General features: G+C 27.1%; 2 protein-coding genes across 6 annotated transcripts in view; both read left to right on the top strand.

Annotated features, from left to right (window-relative positions):
* Nucleotides 1–4823, top strand: part of LOC117176256 (poly(A) polymerase type 3) — a 24402-nt gene extending 19579 nt beyond the window's left edge. For 4 of the 5 annotated variants that reach the window (XM_033366417.1, XM_033366416.1, XM_033366414.1 and 1 more), the window contains 2 exons: nucleotides 264–359; nucleotides 3051–4823. In XM_033366417.1, coding sequence (XP_033222308.1) covers nucleotides 264–359; nucleotides 3051–3098 — 144 coding nt within the window. In that variant the 3' untranslated portion in view covers nucleotides 3099–4823. The remainder of the gene's footprint in view (nucleotides 1–263; nucleotides 360–3050) is intronic. The other variant, XR_004467594.1, reaches the window with a different exon arrangement.
* A 4175-nt stretch (nucleotides 4824–8998) lies between these two features.
* The window catches only part of LOC117176823 (relaxin receptor 1), a 58523-nt gene continuing 53701 nt past the window's right edge, over nucleotides 8999–13820 (top strand). Inside the window, exon 1 of the mRNA XM_033367146.1 lies at nucleotides 8999–9175. Within this exon, the coding sequence (XP_033223037.1) occupies nucleotides 9088–9175 (88 nt within the window). The 5' untranslated portion in view covers nucleotides 8999–9087. The remainder of the gene's footprint in view (nucleotides 9176–13820) is intronic.

The raw sequence follows: 13820 nt of genomic DNA, 5'->3' as shown, positions 1-13820 counted from the left end.
TGAACACGCGGTTGTTTCTAAATTAAATTTAAAATATGAATTAAAGTAAGGTTGAAATAACAAGTCTTGGTCCGAAATATTTAATTATTGGCAGAAACGATTGAAAAATCATATAACACTATTTAAAAACTACAAAATTTCATGTAACAAGATTGATTCTTCGTTTCTAAATGTAAAAATACATGTTTAATCGTTTCCCTATTTTCGTTTTTTTGACCTCTTTACGCTGTTACCTCTGTAATTTAGAATTTCTTTCTTTCCAGGGAGAAGATGGATCGTTGGTTGTTAACTGTGGAGAAGATAGTAATTCCGCATACAGTTTAGATGAATACAAACAAAATTTAACTCCTTCGAAGGAGGTTAGTGACTATTATTATTATTTTAAACAGGGTGTCTACCGTATCTGGAAAACCTGAAATTGTCAGGGAATTTTTATATACCTGGGAAAACCAGGAAATGTCAGAGAATTTTCTTTTAGTTTCGCGAGAACGTTTAATTTTTTGTTTAAATACAATTTAAATTTCAATAGAAAATTGAATAAAACTGCTTCATCATTTAAAAAGTAGCTTTATATTACTGTATTTAACTATTTTGTTAAAAACTCGTTTTTCTCTTGGATTTGCAATTAATTTTTTTCACCGATAATTTAATAATTCTTTGTTTTGTTCGCTGAAAATTGACCGGTATCAGTTCTAAAACAAAGTACTTGGTTTAAAATGCATGTATTTTAATTAAAATTCACCAGGTTGTTTGCAATATTTATATTCCTTGATCGAAAAATCTTTTATGGATAAAAATTACACTTATGTTGAAAAGTCATCTTTTTTGTTCAATTTAACTGTTTTTGTTAAGAAATTAAAATCTTTTTTAGTTGAAATATCAACGAAATTTTTCATTCATAATTAATCTTTTTTAAAATGAAAATTTAATAACTTGGTTAAAAGTTATACTCGTTTGTATGCTGACACATTAACTATGACAGTTAAAACTTTAATTATTTTATTGAAAATTTGTTTTTTGTTGTTAAAAATGTTTGAAAAATCATTTTTTTCTTCGGATAATTAAATATTCAAAGTAAACCTGCATTATTTTATTTGAAAATTCATCTTTTTTGTTGAAAACTTGAGTATTCCAGTTAAAGATTCACAATTTTAGTTACAAATTCATCAGTTTTGTTGAAAATTAATTTTTTTTTTAAACTGAAAATATATCTATTTCATTTTTTGTTGATAATTTATCTTGTTTAAAAATTCATCTTTTTCTTCGGAAAATTAAATATTTCAATTAAACTTTCATTATTTTAGTTGAAAATTCACCACTGCCTTTTAAAAGGTAACTTTTTATTTAAATTAGTTCTTTTGTTTGAAAATGATTTTTTTTTAACTGAAAATGGAACTACTCCAATTAAATATTCTATCATTTTATTTGAAAATTCATTTCTTTGGTTGAACATTAATTCTTTTAAACTCTCTTAGTTGAAAATTCGTCTTTTTGTTAGAAATTAATATACAGGTTTAAAAAATAATGATTTGGTTAAAAACTCAACTATCGCAGTTCAAGATTCATACATTTAGTTGAAAATTCATATTTTTGGTTTAAAATTTAAGTACTCAAATCAAAGATTTATCACTTTAGTTGAAAATTTATCGCTTTGATTAAAAATTTAACTGTTTTGTCAAGAATTCTTTTTTTTGTTTGTTAAAAATTAATTTTTTTCAAATAAAAATGTAGCGATTTAATTAGTGGTGCAAAATGGATCGTAATAAATTTTGTTGAAAACTGATCCTTTTTGGTAGAAAATTAATCTTTTTTGTTAAAAACTCAAGTATTCTTGTTAACTATTCATCATTTTATTTCAAAATTTATCTTTTTGGTTGAAAATAAAACTACTTGGTTGAAACTTAAACTTTTAAAAATAAAAATTCATGTTTTTTGTTGAAAATGTATCTATTGTAGTTAAAGATTCATTATTTTAAGTGAAAATTCATCACTTTGTTTGTCCTTTTTTTGCGGAAAATGAGATATTTTGCCTGAAAATTTAACTATACCATTTTTGTTTTGTTTGAACAATTATATTTTTTAGTATAAAAATTAACTGTCTAGTTAAAAATGTATCGTATTTCGTTGAAATTCGACTATTTTGTACTTTAAGAGACTATTTCAAGAAATTAATTGCTATGTTTTTTTAGTATTATTTAAGGCAGTATTCTACTTTGAAACGCTCGAAAAAAAGTTATTTTTGTGAAATTTTTCTGAGATTATTGATAATGATATCGATGTAGAGTTTGTTAGGCTTAATAAACACTCCTGAAATACATTAAACACATTTTTTTGATTTATTTTATGCACTTTTTACACATAAAAACATCAGTCAAAGACAACTCCTCAAAAAGAATGTAAGTCCGCGCTATTGTAAAAATCTCGAGAATGGGTGGTCGGAAACAAAAAATTAACCAGTTGTAGATTCAGTATGACTCCAGCAACCGGCTGAATTAGGATTATTAAAAAAAATTAATTTTTACTATATATTTTTTTGCAAAAAACTGTGAAAATAAACCCACTTTTTTCGTTGCTGGAGTCATACTGAATCTAAAACTGTTTAATTTTTTTGTTTCGTAACGCCCATTCTCGAGATTTTTACAACAGCGCGGACCTACATACTTTTGAGGAGTTGACTTTGACTGGCGTTTTCATGCATAAAAAGTGCATAAAATAAATGAAACAATTTTTTAAAATGTATTTCAAGAGTGTGTTTATTAGGCCTAGCAAACCTTAAATCGATATCATTATCAATAATATCAGAAAAATTTCACAAAAATATCTTTCTTTTTGAGCGTTTCAAAGTAGAATACTGCCTTAAATAATCAAAGATGCAAATACATTTAAGAATATCTTGTAAATCCTTAGAAACTGAGAAAAAGAAATTATTTATATGAACTAGCAAGAAAATCTGGAATTTTTCTCCAGGATTTGAGTAGACGCTCTTTTAAACACAAATATTACCATGTAAATGAATGTTTTGATCTAAATTGAATTTAATAAATAAATAGGAGGGACCCCCTGCGGGAGCTGCTGTAGCACAGGAAGTGTGTACTTGACCGCTGAAAAAATCCACTTCACGGCGAACCGCCTACGCTCTGCTTGGCTGCTTGGAACGCAAGGATTTCCCGCACAACCATCCACTGCCAACTGTGTAAGTTCAGCGAAAAAGTAACTCCAGCAGAGACTACTTAAACGAATGGGCTTTGACGAGCCCAAGTCGCTATAGAGTTTTTATTTGGATGATTCGAGCATCCCATTTGCAAAGCCGGTATCGTTCAGAGACTTTTATACACTTTTTAAATTATACTTTCCAGCTCAAAGTGAGAGTGAATAATGAAGCAGGGGGAAAACGGTGAAGATGTGGCGAAAAATTGAGAGTAGAGAAGGTTTGCGAACCTTTCGAATCTCGTTCCATGTTGTGGGCCTTTCATTTCGAGATGATGAACTTGTGTATATTTATTATCTTACGGGAGGATCTTTCGAATGGAATGACTTTTTTCGTGGATGTGTTCCAGTTATTTGTCCTTTACAAAACTTGTCGCGAGTCGGTTTTGTATATAGTTCATTTACGATCTCGCGAAAACAATTTTCTGCGTTCAAGACGTAACAAATGTCCGAATGATTGATGTCTTTTGACGAAAGTTGAAAAGGATGTTGTTTCCTGTCATCACTTTTTAGGGTACGAATTAACTGATTGTCAGATCCCATGTCGATTAAAACACATCTGTAGTTACATTGTAGCTCTTGTATTCGCATTAGCATGCTGAATCTTGGTCATCCGAGATCAGTGAAAATACATCGGAGGTATGAAAGACGATTATTCGTATTCTGTGAGTGTTGGACATTTCGTTACAACTTCTCGATGAGAAGAAAGGCACTGGAGTCGGAAAAAATTCGTTTCTTTTAGAAGCTAGGAGGGCGGTTCTTCATTTTCTCCGAATTATGATCACACAGGTGTCAATGGAGTGTGCACATTTTTCATGGGATGTCTGTGTGTAGATATTTACAATTAATTGAATAAATACGAGTTTTAGTTGTGCATTTTTCAGAACTGTGTCTCACAGAATTGCGGCTTTTTGCGAAACACAGTTCCAAGTGGCTGTCACAGTAAATCAATTTGGAGCAATTTTTTTTCTTCTTTTTTTCCATAGGTATAAGAATTTTTTTAAACAGTGACAACGAAGGTATTAAGCGTAATTCGAAGAGCTAATTATTTTTGTTTGTTGCATTGTGACTTTGACAGAAAGACTCTGGTAAGTCTTTTTCTTGACGAACGATAAAAGCGTAAATTATAATTGGACGTTTTGAGAAATTCGTTTCCGGATTGTGGGGATGAATTTTGTATTTAATTATTTGGCGAGCCTGATCGTTTTAATCGGATGATGATCAATCGGCTCGATCGATATAGTTAGTGGAATTTGAAAGATTATAAGACAAAAAAATTCAATATATTATGCTATATTGTAAGGCACTAAAAAGAAGAGATCGTATATTGCAGGCCGTCGTTTAATGGCGCAATAATCGTAAGAGTCGAAGTGGCTATTGATCGTGAATATTATTATGTAGAATATTATTCTCGGTTGATAAAAATAAGCGTGTGTGCGCGCTTGTGTAGATAAAGATGACTGAATACTGAATACGTGGTTGAAATTGCGATGCACGAGAAATCTTTATTTATCGGTTCGCAAGACCATATGATCTAAAAATAATGTGTATTCTGTCACCTGTATACTATGTATCTTTCTTCAATAAAAAACCATAAATTTTCTTTTACCACCTTCAAATTGGCGATTATTTCTTGTTGAATTTCGATGTGAGTTCTGCGTGGGAAGAAGTTCTAGGATTATTTTAGAATTGTGCAATTTTGCAGAATCAGGGTAGCGATTTGGCCGGGAATTTAATTTAAAAATCAGGAGTTTACTTCTGATTGCAGGACCATTCAAGTTTTTATTATTTTAATAATTTTGGTCAATTTGGAAAAGTGATTTCTACTAGAAAAATTTACTCTTGTAGAAGGATCGAAAACGGGAAATAAATTACTTATCATTTAAATTAAAGTTTTATATGTTTTAAATTATTAGTATCAATTTTATTAAATAAAAATTGTTTATAACTAAAAATATATAGATTAATATAATTGTAAAATATAATAATAATAATAATCAATTTGTAGGTTTTATATCTACAGTCTCAGATTATTTTAGTTCAATCTAATTAAATCACAACTTTTTATTTATTTAGGAACTAAAATGGTTGTTTTCAAATGTATGCACTTGCTGAAAAATTCACCTTTTTGTAGAAAATTAATCTTTATGTTTGAAAATGCATCTTTTTGGTATAAAATTTAACTATTTCAGTTGAAAATTCATTAGTTTGATTGAAAATTGATCTGTTCTTGCTCAAAAATTTGAATTAAAATTTCTCTTTTTTGATTTAAAATTCAACTACTGCGTTGAAAATTTTTATATTTGGTTAAAAATCGATTTTTTGAATAAAAGTTAAACGCATTTGTTAAAAATGAATGTCTTTGGTTGAAATATGAGCTATTGATTGGAAAAATGTTTATTCTCTGGATGAAAAGGAGTTTTTTTTGTCGAAAATTAACTATTTTGTTCAATATTTGTTTCTTCTTTTTGTTGAAAATTATTTTGTTTTTTAAACTGAAAATTTAACTATTATTCCCGTTGAATATTCCATAATTTTAGTTAAAAATTCATTTCTTTGGTTAGGCATTCATTTTTTGACTAAAAATTTAATTATTCAATTTTTGGTTGAAAAATTATTTCTTAGTTCAAAAAACGTCTTCTTTGTTAGAAATTAATCTTCTTGGTTGAAATTTAAACTGTCTGGTCAAAAATTTTATTGTTCTAGTTAAAGATTCAGAATTTTAGTTAAATATTCATCTTTCTGATTTCAAATTCAACAATTCCAGTTAAGTATTTACAATTTTAGTTAAGTATTTACAATTTTATTTGAAAAATGTATAACTTTGTTTGAAAATGTAACTTTTTTTTTGAAAGTTAGTTAATTATTATTATTGGTAAAGCTAATTTAACTTATTCTAATTCAAAATTTCATAGTTGTAGTTGAAAATTCATTTGCTTGGCTAAACATTAATTTTTTTTCTTAAAATTCAATTATTTAAGTCTTGGTTCACAATTTATTTTTAGCAAAGATTAATTTTTGTTTGCTTGAAAGTTAAACTATTTCAGTTGAAGATTCATTTTTTTATTCGAATAAAACTAATGTTTTCAACTATTTGGTTGAAAATTTGTCTTTTATTAAAAATTCAACTATTTCGTTAAAGATGCTTATATATTGTTGAAAACCTGTATTTTTTAGTAGAAAATTAATCTTTTTATTTGAAAATTAATCTTCTTGTTTAAAAATTCATCTTTTTGGTTTATAATTTAACTATTTAAGTTGAAGATTCATAATTTTATTAGAAAATTCATCGCTTCGGTTGAAAACTGACTTATTTGTTTGAAAATCCGTTTTCTTTGTTGGAAATTAATTTTTTCAACTAAGAGTTGAACTATTCCATTTTTAGTTGAAAATTTATATTTTTTAGTGGAGAATGTATGTATTTGTTTAAAAATTCATTTATTTTGCAAAGTTTTGCTCGGTTGTTTAGAATGTTTAGGATGTTTAGAATGAACGTCATACATTAAAATAAATTTTTGCGTTTTGCGGCAAATATGTTCATGTTACTTTTAGTTGACCGGGAAAATTGAAAAACTTGAGCGGGAAAAACATGGAATTTGAAATCGTCCGTCGAATCGCCATCCTAAGAATTTTAGTCGAATTTCTGCAGGAGTAGGTTCTTTCATTTAAATTTATTTTAGTTGAGATATAAGGAATCACCTGACTAGTGATCATATTTAACACTTTTTTTTACCGATGGCACTATTTCGCTACTATTTCGAAAAAACGATACTAAAGACACTATTTTCTCACAGTTGTCCGCTAATGCGACTTTATTTCAACATTTCTGTTCTTCGCTAATTGACTGAAAAGGAATATAAAAGATGAATCCTCAATAATAAATGTAACAGTCGATATTTCAAATTTGATTCAAAGTGGTTTTAAATAAAAAACAGCCGAATTTAACTAAAAAAGGACGTATTTTCAACAAAATAGTTGAATCCTTAATTAAAACAGATTAATTTTCCACCAAACAATCGCATTCTTAACCAAAAAAAATTAACTTTCGGTCGAAAGAGATAGCTTTTCGAATCCAACAGACGAAATTTCGACTACCTTTTTTCAATCAATATAAAAAGAAAGTTCATCCAAATGTTGAATTTTGATGCCCAAAAGATCAGATTTCTATGAAGCAGTTGAATTTCCAAATAAATAGTTAAATCGTCTACCAAAAAGGATGAATTCTGAAGAATATGCCTTTTTTCAACCAAATAGTTGCATTTTCCACCAAGAATGTTAATTTTCTACCAGAGAAGACGAACTTTTAACAAAAAACATCATTCTTTAAGCAAATATTAGTCCAAGTTTTATTTGACTAATTTTTACTTCATATTTTTTTTTATTAAACATTTCTTTAAACTTAATAGTTGCATTTTTAAACCAGAAAAAATCAATTTCGAACCCCAAAAAGAAGTAGTTAAATTTTCGTCAAGGAAAATTAATTTTCTAAAAAAAAAAAGAAACTTTCTACAAAACAGATTAATTTCCTATACAATGGTTGCATTTTCGAGATAAAAAGGAGAATTTTCTACAAAACAGGAGAATTTTCAACCCGAGAATATGGATTTTCAACTAGTCAGTTAAATGTTCAAAAAAGTCAAATTTTTAGTTCAAAAAGTTAACTCTTAACAAAAACGAATGCTAATTTTCAAACAAAATTATGAATATTCAATAAAAAAATGAACTTTTAGAAAAGTAATTAAATTTTCAACGAAGGAGTTGAATTTTAAATCTAAAAACTTTAATTTTCAATGGAAAATGTAACAATTGATGTTTAAAAAAAATTTTAATTAAAAAAAAATAGAATATAGCCAAAAAGACGAATTTTCAATACAGACAGTTGCATTTTTAGCAAAAAAAAAATGAATTTGCTACCAAGTTGTTGAATTTTCATCTAAAAAATGTAAACTTTGACCAAAAAAGTTAATTTTAAACTGAAAAAAATGAACTTTTAACCAGGCAGTTGCATTTCTAACCAAAAAATACATACAGAAAGAGATACATTTTCAAATAAAACATTCTAATATTAAACCAATTTGTTGATTTTTTAAACAACAACAAAACTTGTTAGTCAAGAATTAAAAAAAATGTCAAATTTTAAAGCTTTTAAGCAAAGAGGCAAATTTTCACGAAAATACTTGAATCATCAACTAAAACAGATTTATTTTCAATCAAACGGTTGCATTTATAAGAACAAAATATACATTTTCTATAAAAGGACGAATTTCCATCAAAATTCATAAATTTTTTATCAAATAGTTCAATTTTCTACTGGTTAAATAAAAAAAAAAATAAAACATTTCAACCAAAATGAAGAATCTTTAACTAGAATAATTGAATTTCCAACCAAATATTGAATAGTTAAATTGTTAGTTAAAAATTTTTATTCAAACAAAGACATGAATTTTTAACTATCAATAATTTTTAATACAATTTTTAAATACGGTAATTTAAAGGAAGTTTGACAAATGAAGACTCATTGTTACTTAGTTTTATATTGCAATTAAAAAGAAATAAAGTAAAACTTAAGTAATTTCCAGGAATTTTTTTCTATGAAACTGTATTATCTGTAATTCACATGTTATAAAATGGGAATCTTCGCAGCGGATGGTGGCAGATGAAAAACAATTCTCATAAAGGACTTTTGTGATTTGAAACTTGCAAGCTGCGCCTGTGCAAAACTTGGAGCTTACAATGAAGACTTCAATGCAACCAGTGTCAAACAGTTTGTGCAGGGACCTAGCCAGGGCCACGTGGACCGCTTTTACCCTAGCAATGGAAAATACCTTCAATAAATTATAAAATTAAAAATTTTAATAAGAAGATAAAAATATAACAAAAATGAGGTACAAGCATATCACGATTGTCGGAATTACTCTGATAGTAATTGTCTTTCTCCTTTCCGGCTTAATGTATTACTTGAATCAAGGTAGGTCTAATTTGCTTGTCTCTGTTTCATTTATTTACTTTTTTAATCACAAAATTAATCATTTCTTATTGCTAAGAGTTTTAATAATCATGATTTAAAAAAATTAAATTGATTTAAAATCATTTCTAAAGAACTTGGATGTTTTATTATTACTTCAATGAATTGTGTTTAATTATTCTTATTCGTTCAGTATTGAATATTAGCTCCTTCAATAATTCCCAGTTTTAAAGTTACATGTTCTTAAAAACATGACCGATGTTTAATTTATACTATTTTAAATTTTATATTTTCCACTAGAACGTTTTAACTAATGTTTTTTTTTTGGTCAAAATTTAAAAGCTTTTTAAGATTGGACAATATCTAAACCACATGATTTCAGTCCTAGGTCTTAACTTCTTATTTGAAAAACTATTAAATGTCGATGAATCTAATAGTAGATTCTTATAAATACGATCTCTACCAACTAAGAATCAGAATAATTTCAAAAATGGTCAAAAACTAGATTCATTTGGATATAAAACGTTACAAATGTTACCAAATTTAAAGTCGTTCAAATTACTTCAATTTTATTTTTGTTAAGGTTTAAAATTGTTTGAAAAATCACCAAAATTTTTTCCTCTTGGTGCAGAAATTTTTGTGCATTTTTTTATATATACAGTTTTCGATACCAAATAATAGTAGAGAATCATATTTTGGATAAAATAATTTTTGATCAAGTTTACATTTTTTTATATATCAACAAAAATAATTACTGTTTTAATTAAAATATATTTAATTTGAAAACATGAAATATTAAAATGCATGTTATTGTTTATAAGAGAATTATAGATTTATTGTTGTTTACTTTAAACAAAATAAAAATATAAGATGTTTTCCAAGATGGGAATATAAATATGTATTTATATTTATATGCTAAATAATTCACTGATTATCGAGAGGAGGTACTAGTTTAAATTTAGCCAATAAAAATAATAATTTTAGATAAAAAATATAGTATGATGTAAAAAAGAGAGAAATATTTCTTTCAGTAATTATTATTATTACTATCTACTCTTTGTAGCATATTTTTGCAGGAAAAAATAATTTCTTTATTAAAAAAAACAGTACATTTTTGGATTAGTGGAAAATTTGACTATCAAAAACTTATGAAATTAGTTTCTTGAATCGATGAGAGCCTTATGTTTTCTAAATTTATCGTGAAAATAAAAAATGCAGGGAATTAATAATAAATAATGTATTTGATTGATATAATCGATGATATCAAATCTAATATTTTTAGAATTTAAAAAAAAAATCTAAAGAGTTTACATTTGTTAATTTTCAGACTGCTACTTTTTTATCAAATAAAATTAATTAAGTTAATAGAAATTTCAAATGTCACTGAATGACTGAATAATAACTTAATTTCTTTAGGAATATAAGGTTCATAATTCTCATTTATTTTAAAATATTCTTCATCCAATCAAAATAAACCTTAAAGTTAAATAAATCTTTTACCAATAGTCACTTAGCTTGAAGGACTTTGGATCTGGATTTAAAATATTTTTTTCTGAAAGATGAAACTTGTCACCTTGGGTCAACTTGAAATTACTCGACAATTAAGCCTTTAAATTTTAGAGTATAATTTGAGTATGAAATAATGAATTTGTTTATTATTCAAAATGACTGATTTTTCACGAAAATAGAGAAAAAAATTCTTATAAACATGAATCGCTTAAGCTTTCAAGTCGGAATATTTTGAATTTTAAAGAAAGTATTTGAATTTTCAATTAAAATACGAATTTGTAATCAAAGAGTTAAGTTCTCAAGTTTAAAAGACGAATGGTTTAGAAAACAGTTGACTTTTAAACTCCAAAGATTAATTTTCAGTAAAAAATTTGAATTTGAAAAAATGTCAACCAAAAAGTTACAACCAAATAGTTGCGAACTTTCAAACTGCAAAAGAGAAGATTTTTTATCAAAGTAATTGAAGTTTTAACCAAATAGTTGAATTTTCACTCTATAAAAATGGATTTTCAACTAAATGGTCAAATTAAATAAAAATTAAACTTCAACAAAATAGTTAAATTTTCAAGCCAAACAGTCAAAAAATTTTAAAGAAAGTTAAATTAGCAACCAAAAAATTTGAATTTTCAACAAAAAAATATGATTTTCTATGAAAAAAAGATGAATATTCAACCAAATGGTTGCATTTGCGATCAAATAGTTAAAATTTCAATCGAAAGAGACGAATTTTCATCAAAATAGATGAAGATTTAACCAAATACAGTCAAACCTGGATTTCATGTCAATTTTTTGGACTGAATGTGACATTAAATCCAGAGTCCTGTACTATTTTGCTTATCTCCCGTTTTTTCTTTTTTTTGTTTCACTCTCTGCTTTGTGACGCTTGAGTGAGCACCGCACATCCTCCCGCAGCTCCTCTCCATCATCCCCACCGCGCGGCGTCAATTGTCGGAAGCATCAAACGGAGGATCACGGAATCCAGATTTGACTGTTGTTCAACCATTGGGCACAAGGATTATTTTTTTAGAAGACAGTGGCATTTAAAAAAAAGTGCATTTTCGATGAATTTTCGACCAAAAAGTGCAGTTTATCATCATAGAAGATAAATTTTTAATCCATAAGAACGAATATTCTGCCCGAAAAGACAAATGTTTAGCAAAAGAGTTGAATTTTTGATAAAAAAAGAATTGAACTAAGTAATTTAATTTTCAACCTAAGAGTCTAATTTTCAAATAATATATTATATCTCATCTAAAACGTATTGCATTTTCAACCAAATAGTTAAATTTTCAATTAAAAATAAATACATTGTTATCAACAAAGAGAAATGAATTTTTAACCAAACCGAAAAAAAGATGAGTTCTTCAGAAGAGAGTTAAATTTTCAATGTAAAAGTTTATTTTCAACCAGGTTCAGTTAATTCAGTTTCTTGAAAGTAGGCGAAAAAAGAGAAATAAAAAAAGGAAAAAATTAGAATATTGAATGATTTAAGTACAGAACTAGATAACCAACAATATGGGAATTTTTCAGGAGAGCGAAATAGTCTGTAAAATATAATGTAAAACTATACAATCTCAAAGCAACAAAAATCTAAAAATAAAATAGGTTTGGCTGTGGATCATGATAAAAAGTTCAATTTTTAGTTTAAACAAAAAATAAAAACTCACGAGATATTGAGTTACTAAATTGGTAGGAAATGAGTGTCATTAGAAAAAATTCCATCAATTTCGAGTAAATCATTCAAGAATTTGGAGATTCAAATTTCATGGGGTTTAAAAAACGTAATAAATAAAATAAAAACTTTCGTATAAAAAAAACTATACAGTCCCGAGAAATAGAATGTGGAACTTTAGAATCTCAAAGTGCCAGGAATCTAAAAATGGAATAGGCTCAGTTGCAGATCATGATCAAAAGTAACATTTTGGGTTTAAATAATAAAAAAAAACTCACTCACGATATATTGAGTTGCTAAGTTGGGAGAAAAATAAGCGTAATTAGAAAAATTAACCAGTTTGTAGTAAATAATTCAAGAATTTGGAGAATAATGAAAACTTGCTTCCGAGATATGGGGAGGCTAAATAAGAATAAAAAAGTTTTCATCCACAAATTATTCTTATCCGGGAAAAAAAAGATTTAGTGTGACGGCATCGGACTATAACAGGCGATTTTTCAGTTTTTAATTTCAATTTTAAAAGTTTCATGGGGATTGAAATTGAAACGAATTTTTTCAAACTTTTTCAATTCTTTATTATTTTTTCGATTTTTTTTTAATTAAAAAAAAATCGCACGAACCGATCCTTGCAAAAAGGACAAATAGACTACGTTGTTAAACCACATCGTCCTTGAATAGTACGAGCACGAGTTTAAAGAAAAAGAGAAAGAAAAACATATATTCTTGGAAAGCAATCCTCCTTCTTGGAGAATTTTAATGATTTTTAAAATAAAATTTAGAAAAATAATTAACTAAATGCTAAACAATTTTTTTAATCTTAATTTTTCTTTAATAACGTAAAAACTTCAGAAATGATTTTTCTTGATTCACTCAATGTTCCTGAATATATGATCGAATTAGAGTTCGTCAAAGAATCAAGGGTAATAAAGATCAATGGAGAATCTACGACTTCAAGACTAAATGCTACTCTGATGCATGATTGCATGTAACAAACGAGCGAAACTGCAACATTAAAACTCTTCACTTACGAATTTGTCCTGGGTGAATTTTTTCTTGGAAAAACTTGTATTTCTTCTAATGTTTTGACAAGGGGATAAAAAACCTTGTTTTTTCAAGAGAAATTGTCAAATTATCTATTAAAAATTAATTTTCTGTATCAATAACAAACTGTTTCAAACTATTGATTACAACTGTGATATTCTCTACTTTAGAAAGTTTTCCAGTTTTACAAACGTATTTTTCGATTCCAAAACATCACCAAAAGGTGCTGACAAAAGTAGTTTCAAGTATTCGAAACATTCAAATTTTGAGTGTCTGACTGACGCTGACGCTGACTGACGCTGACGGACGCTGACTGACGCTGACTGTCGTAGAAACGGTTGGAAACTGTTTGTTATATCTCGGAAACCCATGACGATTTTTTAAGTTTTATGGGTTTGAATTAAAGATAAAACTTCAGGGACTGTG

This window comes from Belonocnema kinseyi, chromosome 7 (assembly GCF_010883055.1).
Source record: "Belonocnema kinseyi isolate 2016_QV_RU_SX_M_011 chromosome 7, B_treatae_v1, whole genome shotgun sequence".
NCBI classification, from domain to species: Eukaryota; Metazoa; Arthropoda; class Insecta; order Hymenoptera; family Cynipidae; genus Belonocnema; species Belonocnema kinseyi.
Note: the sequence above shows the minus strand (reverse complement) of the source record. Positions and strands in the feature narration are given on the sequence as shown.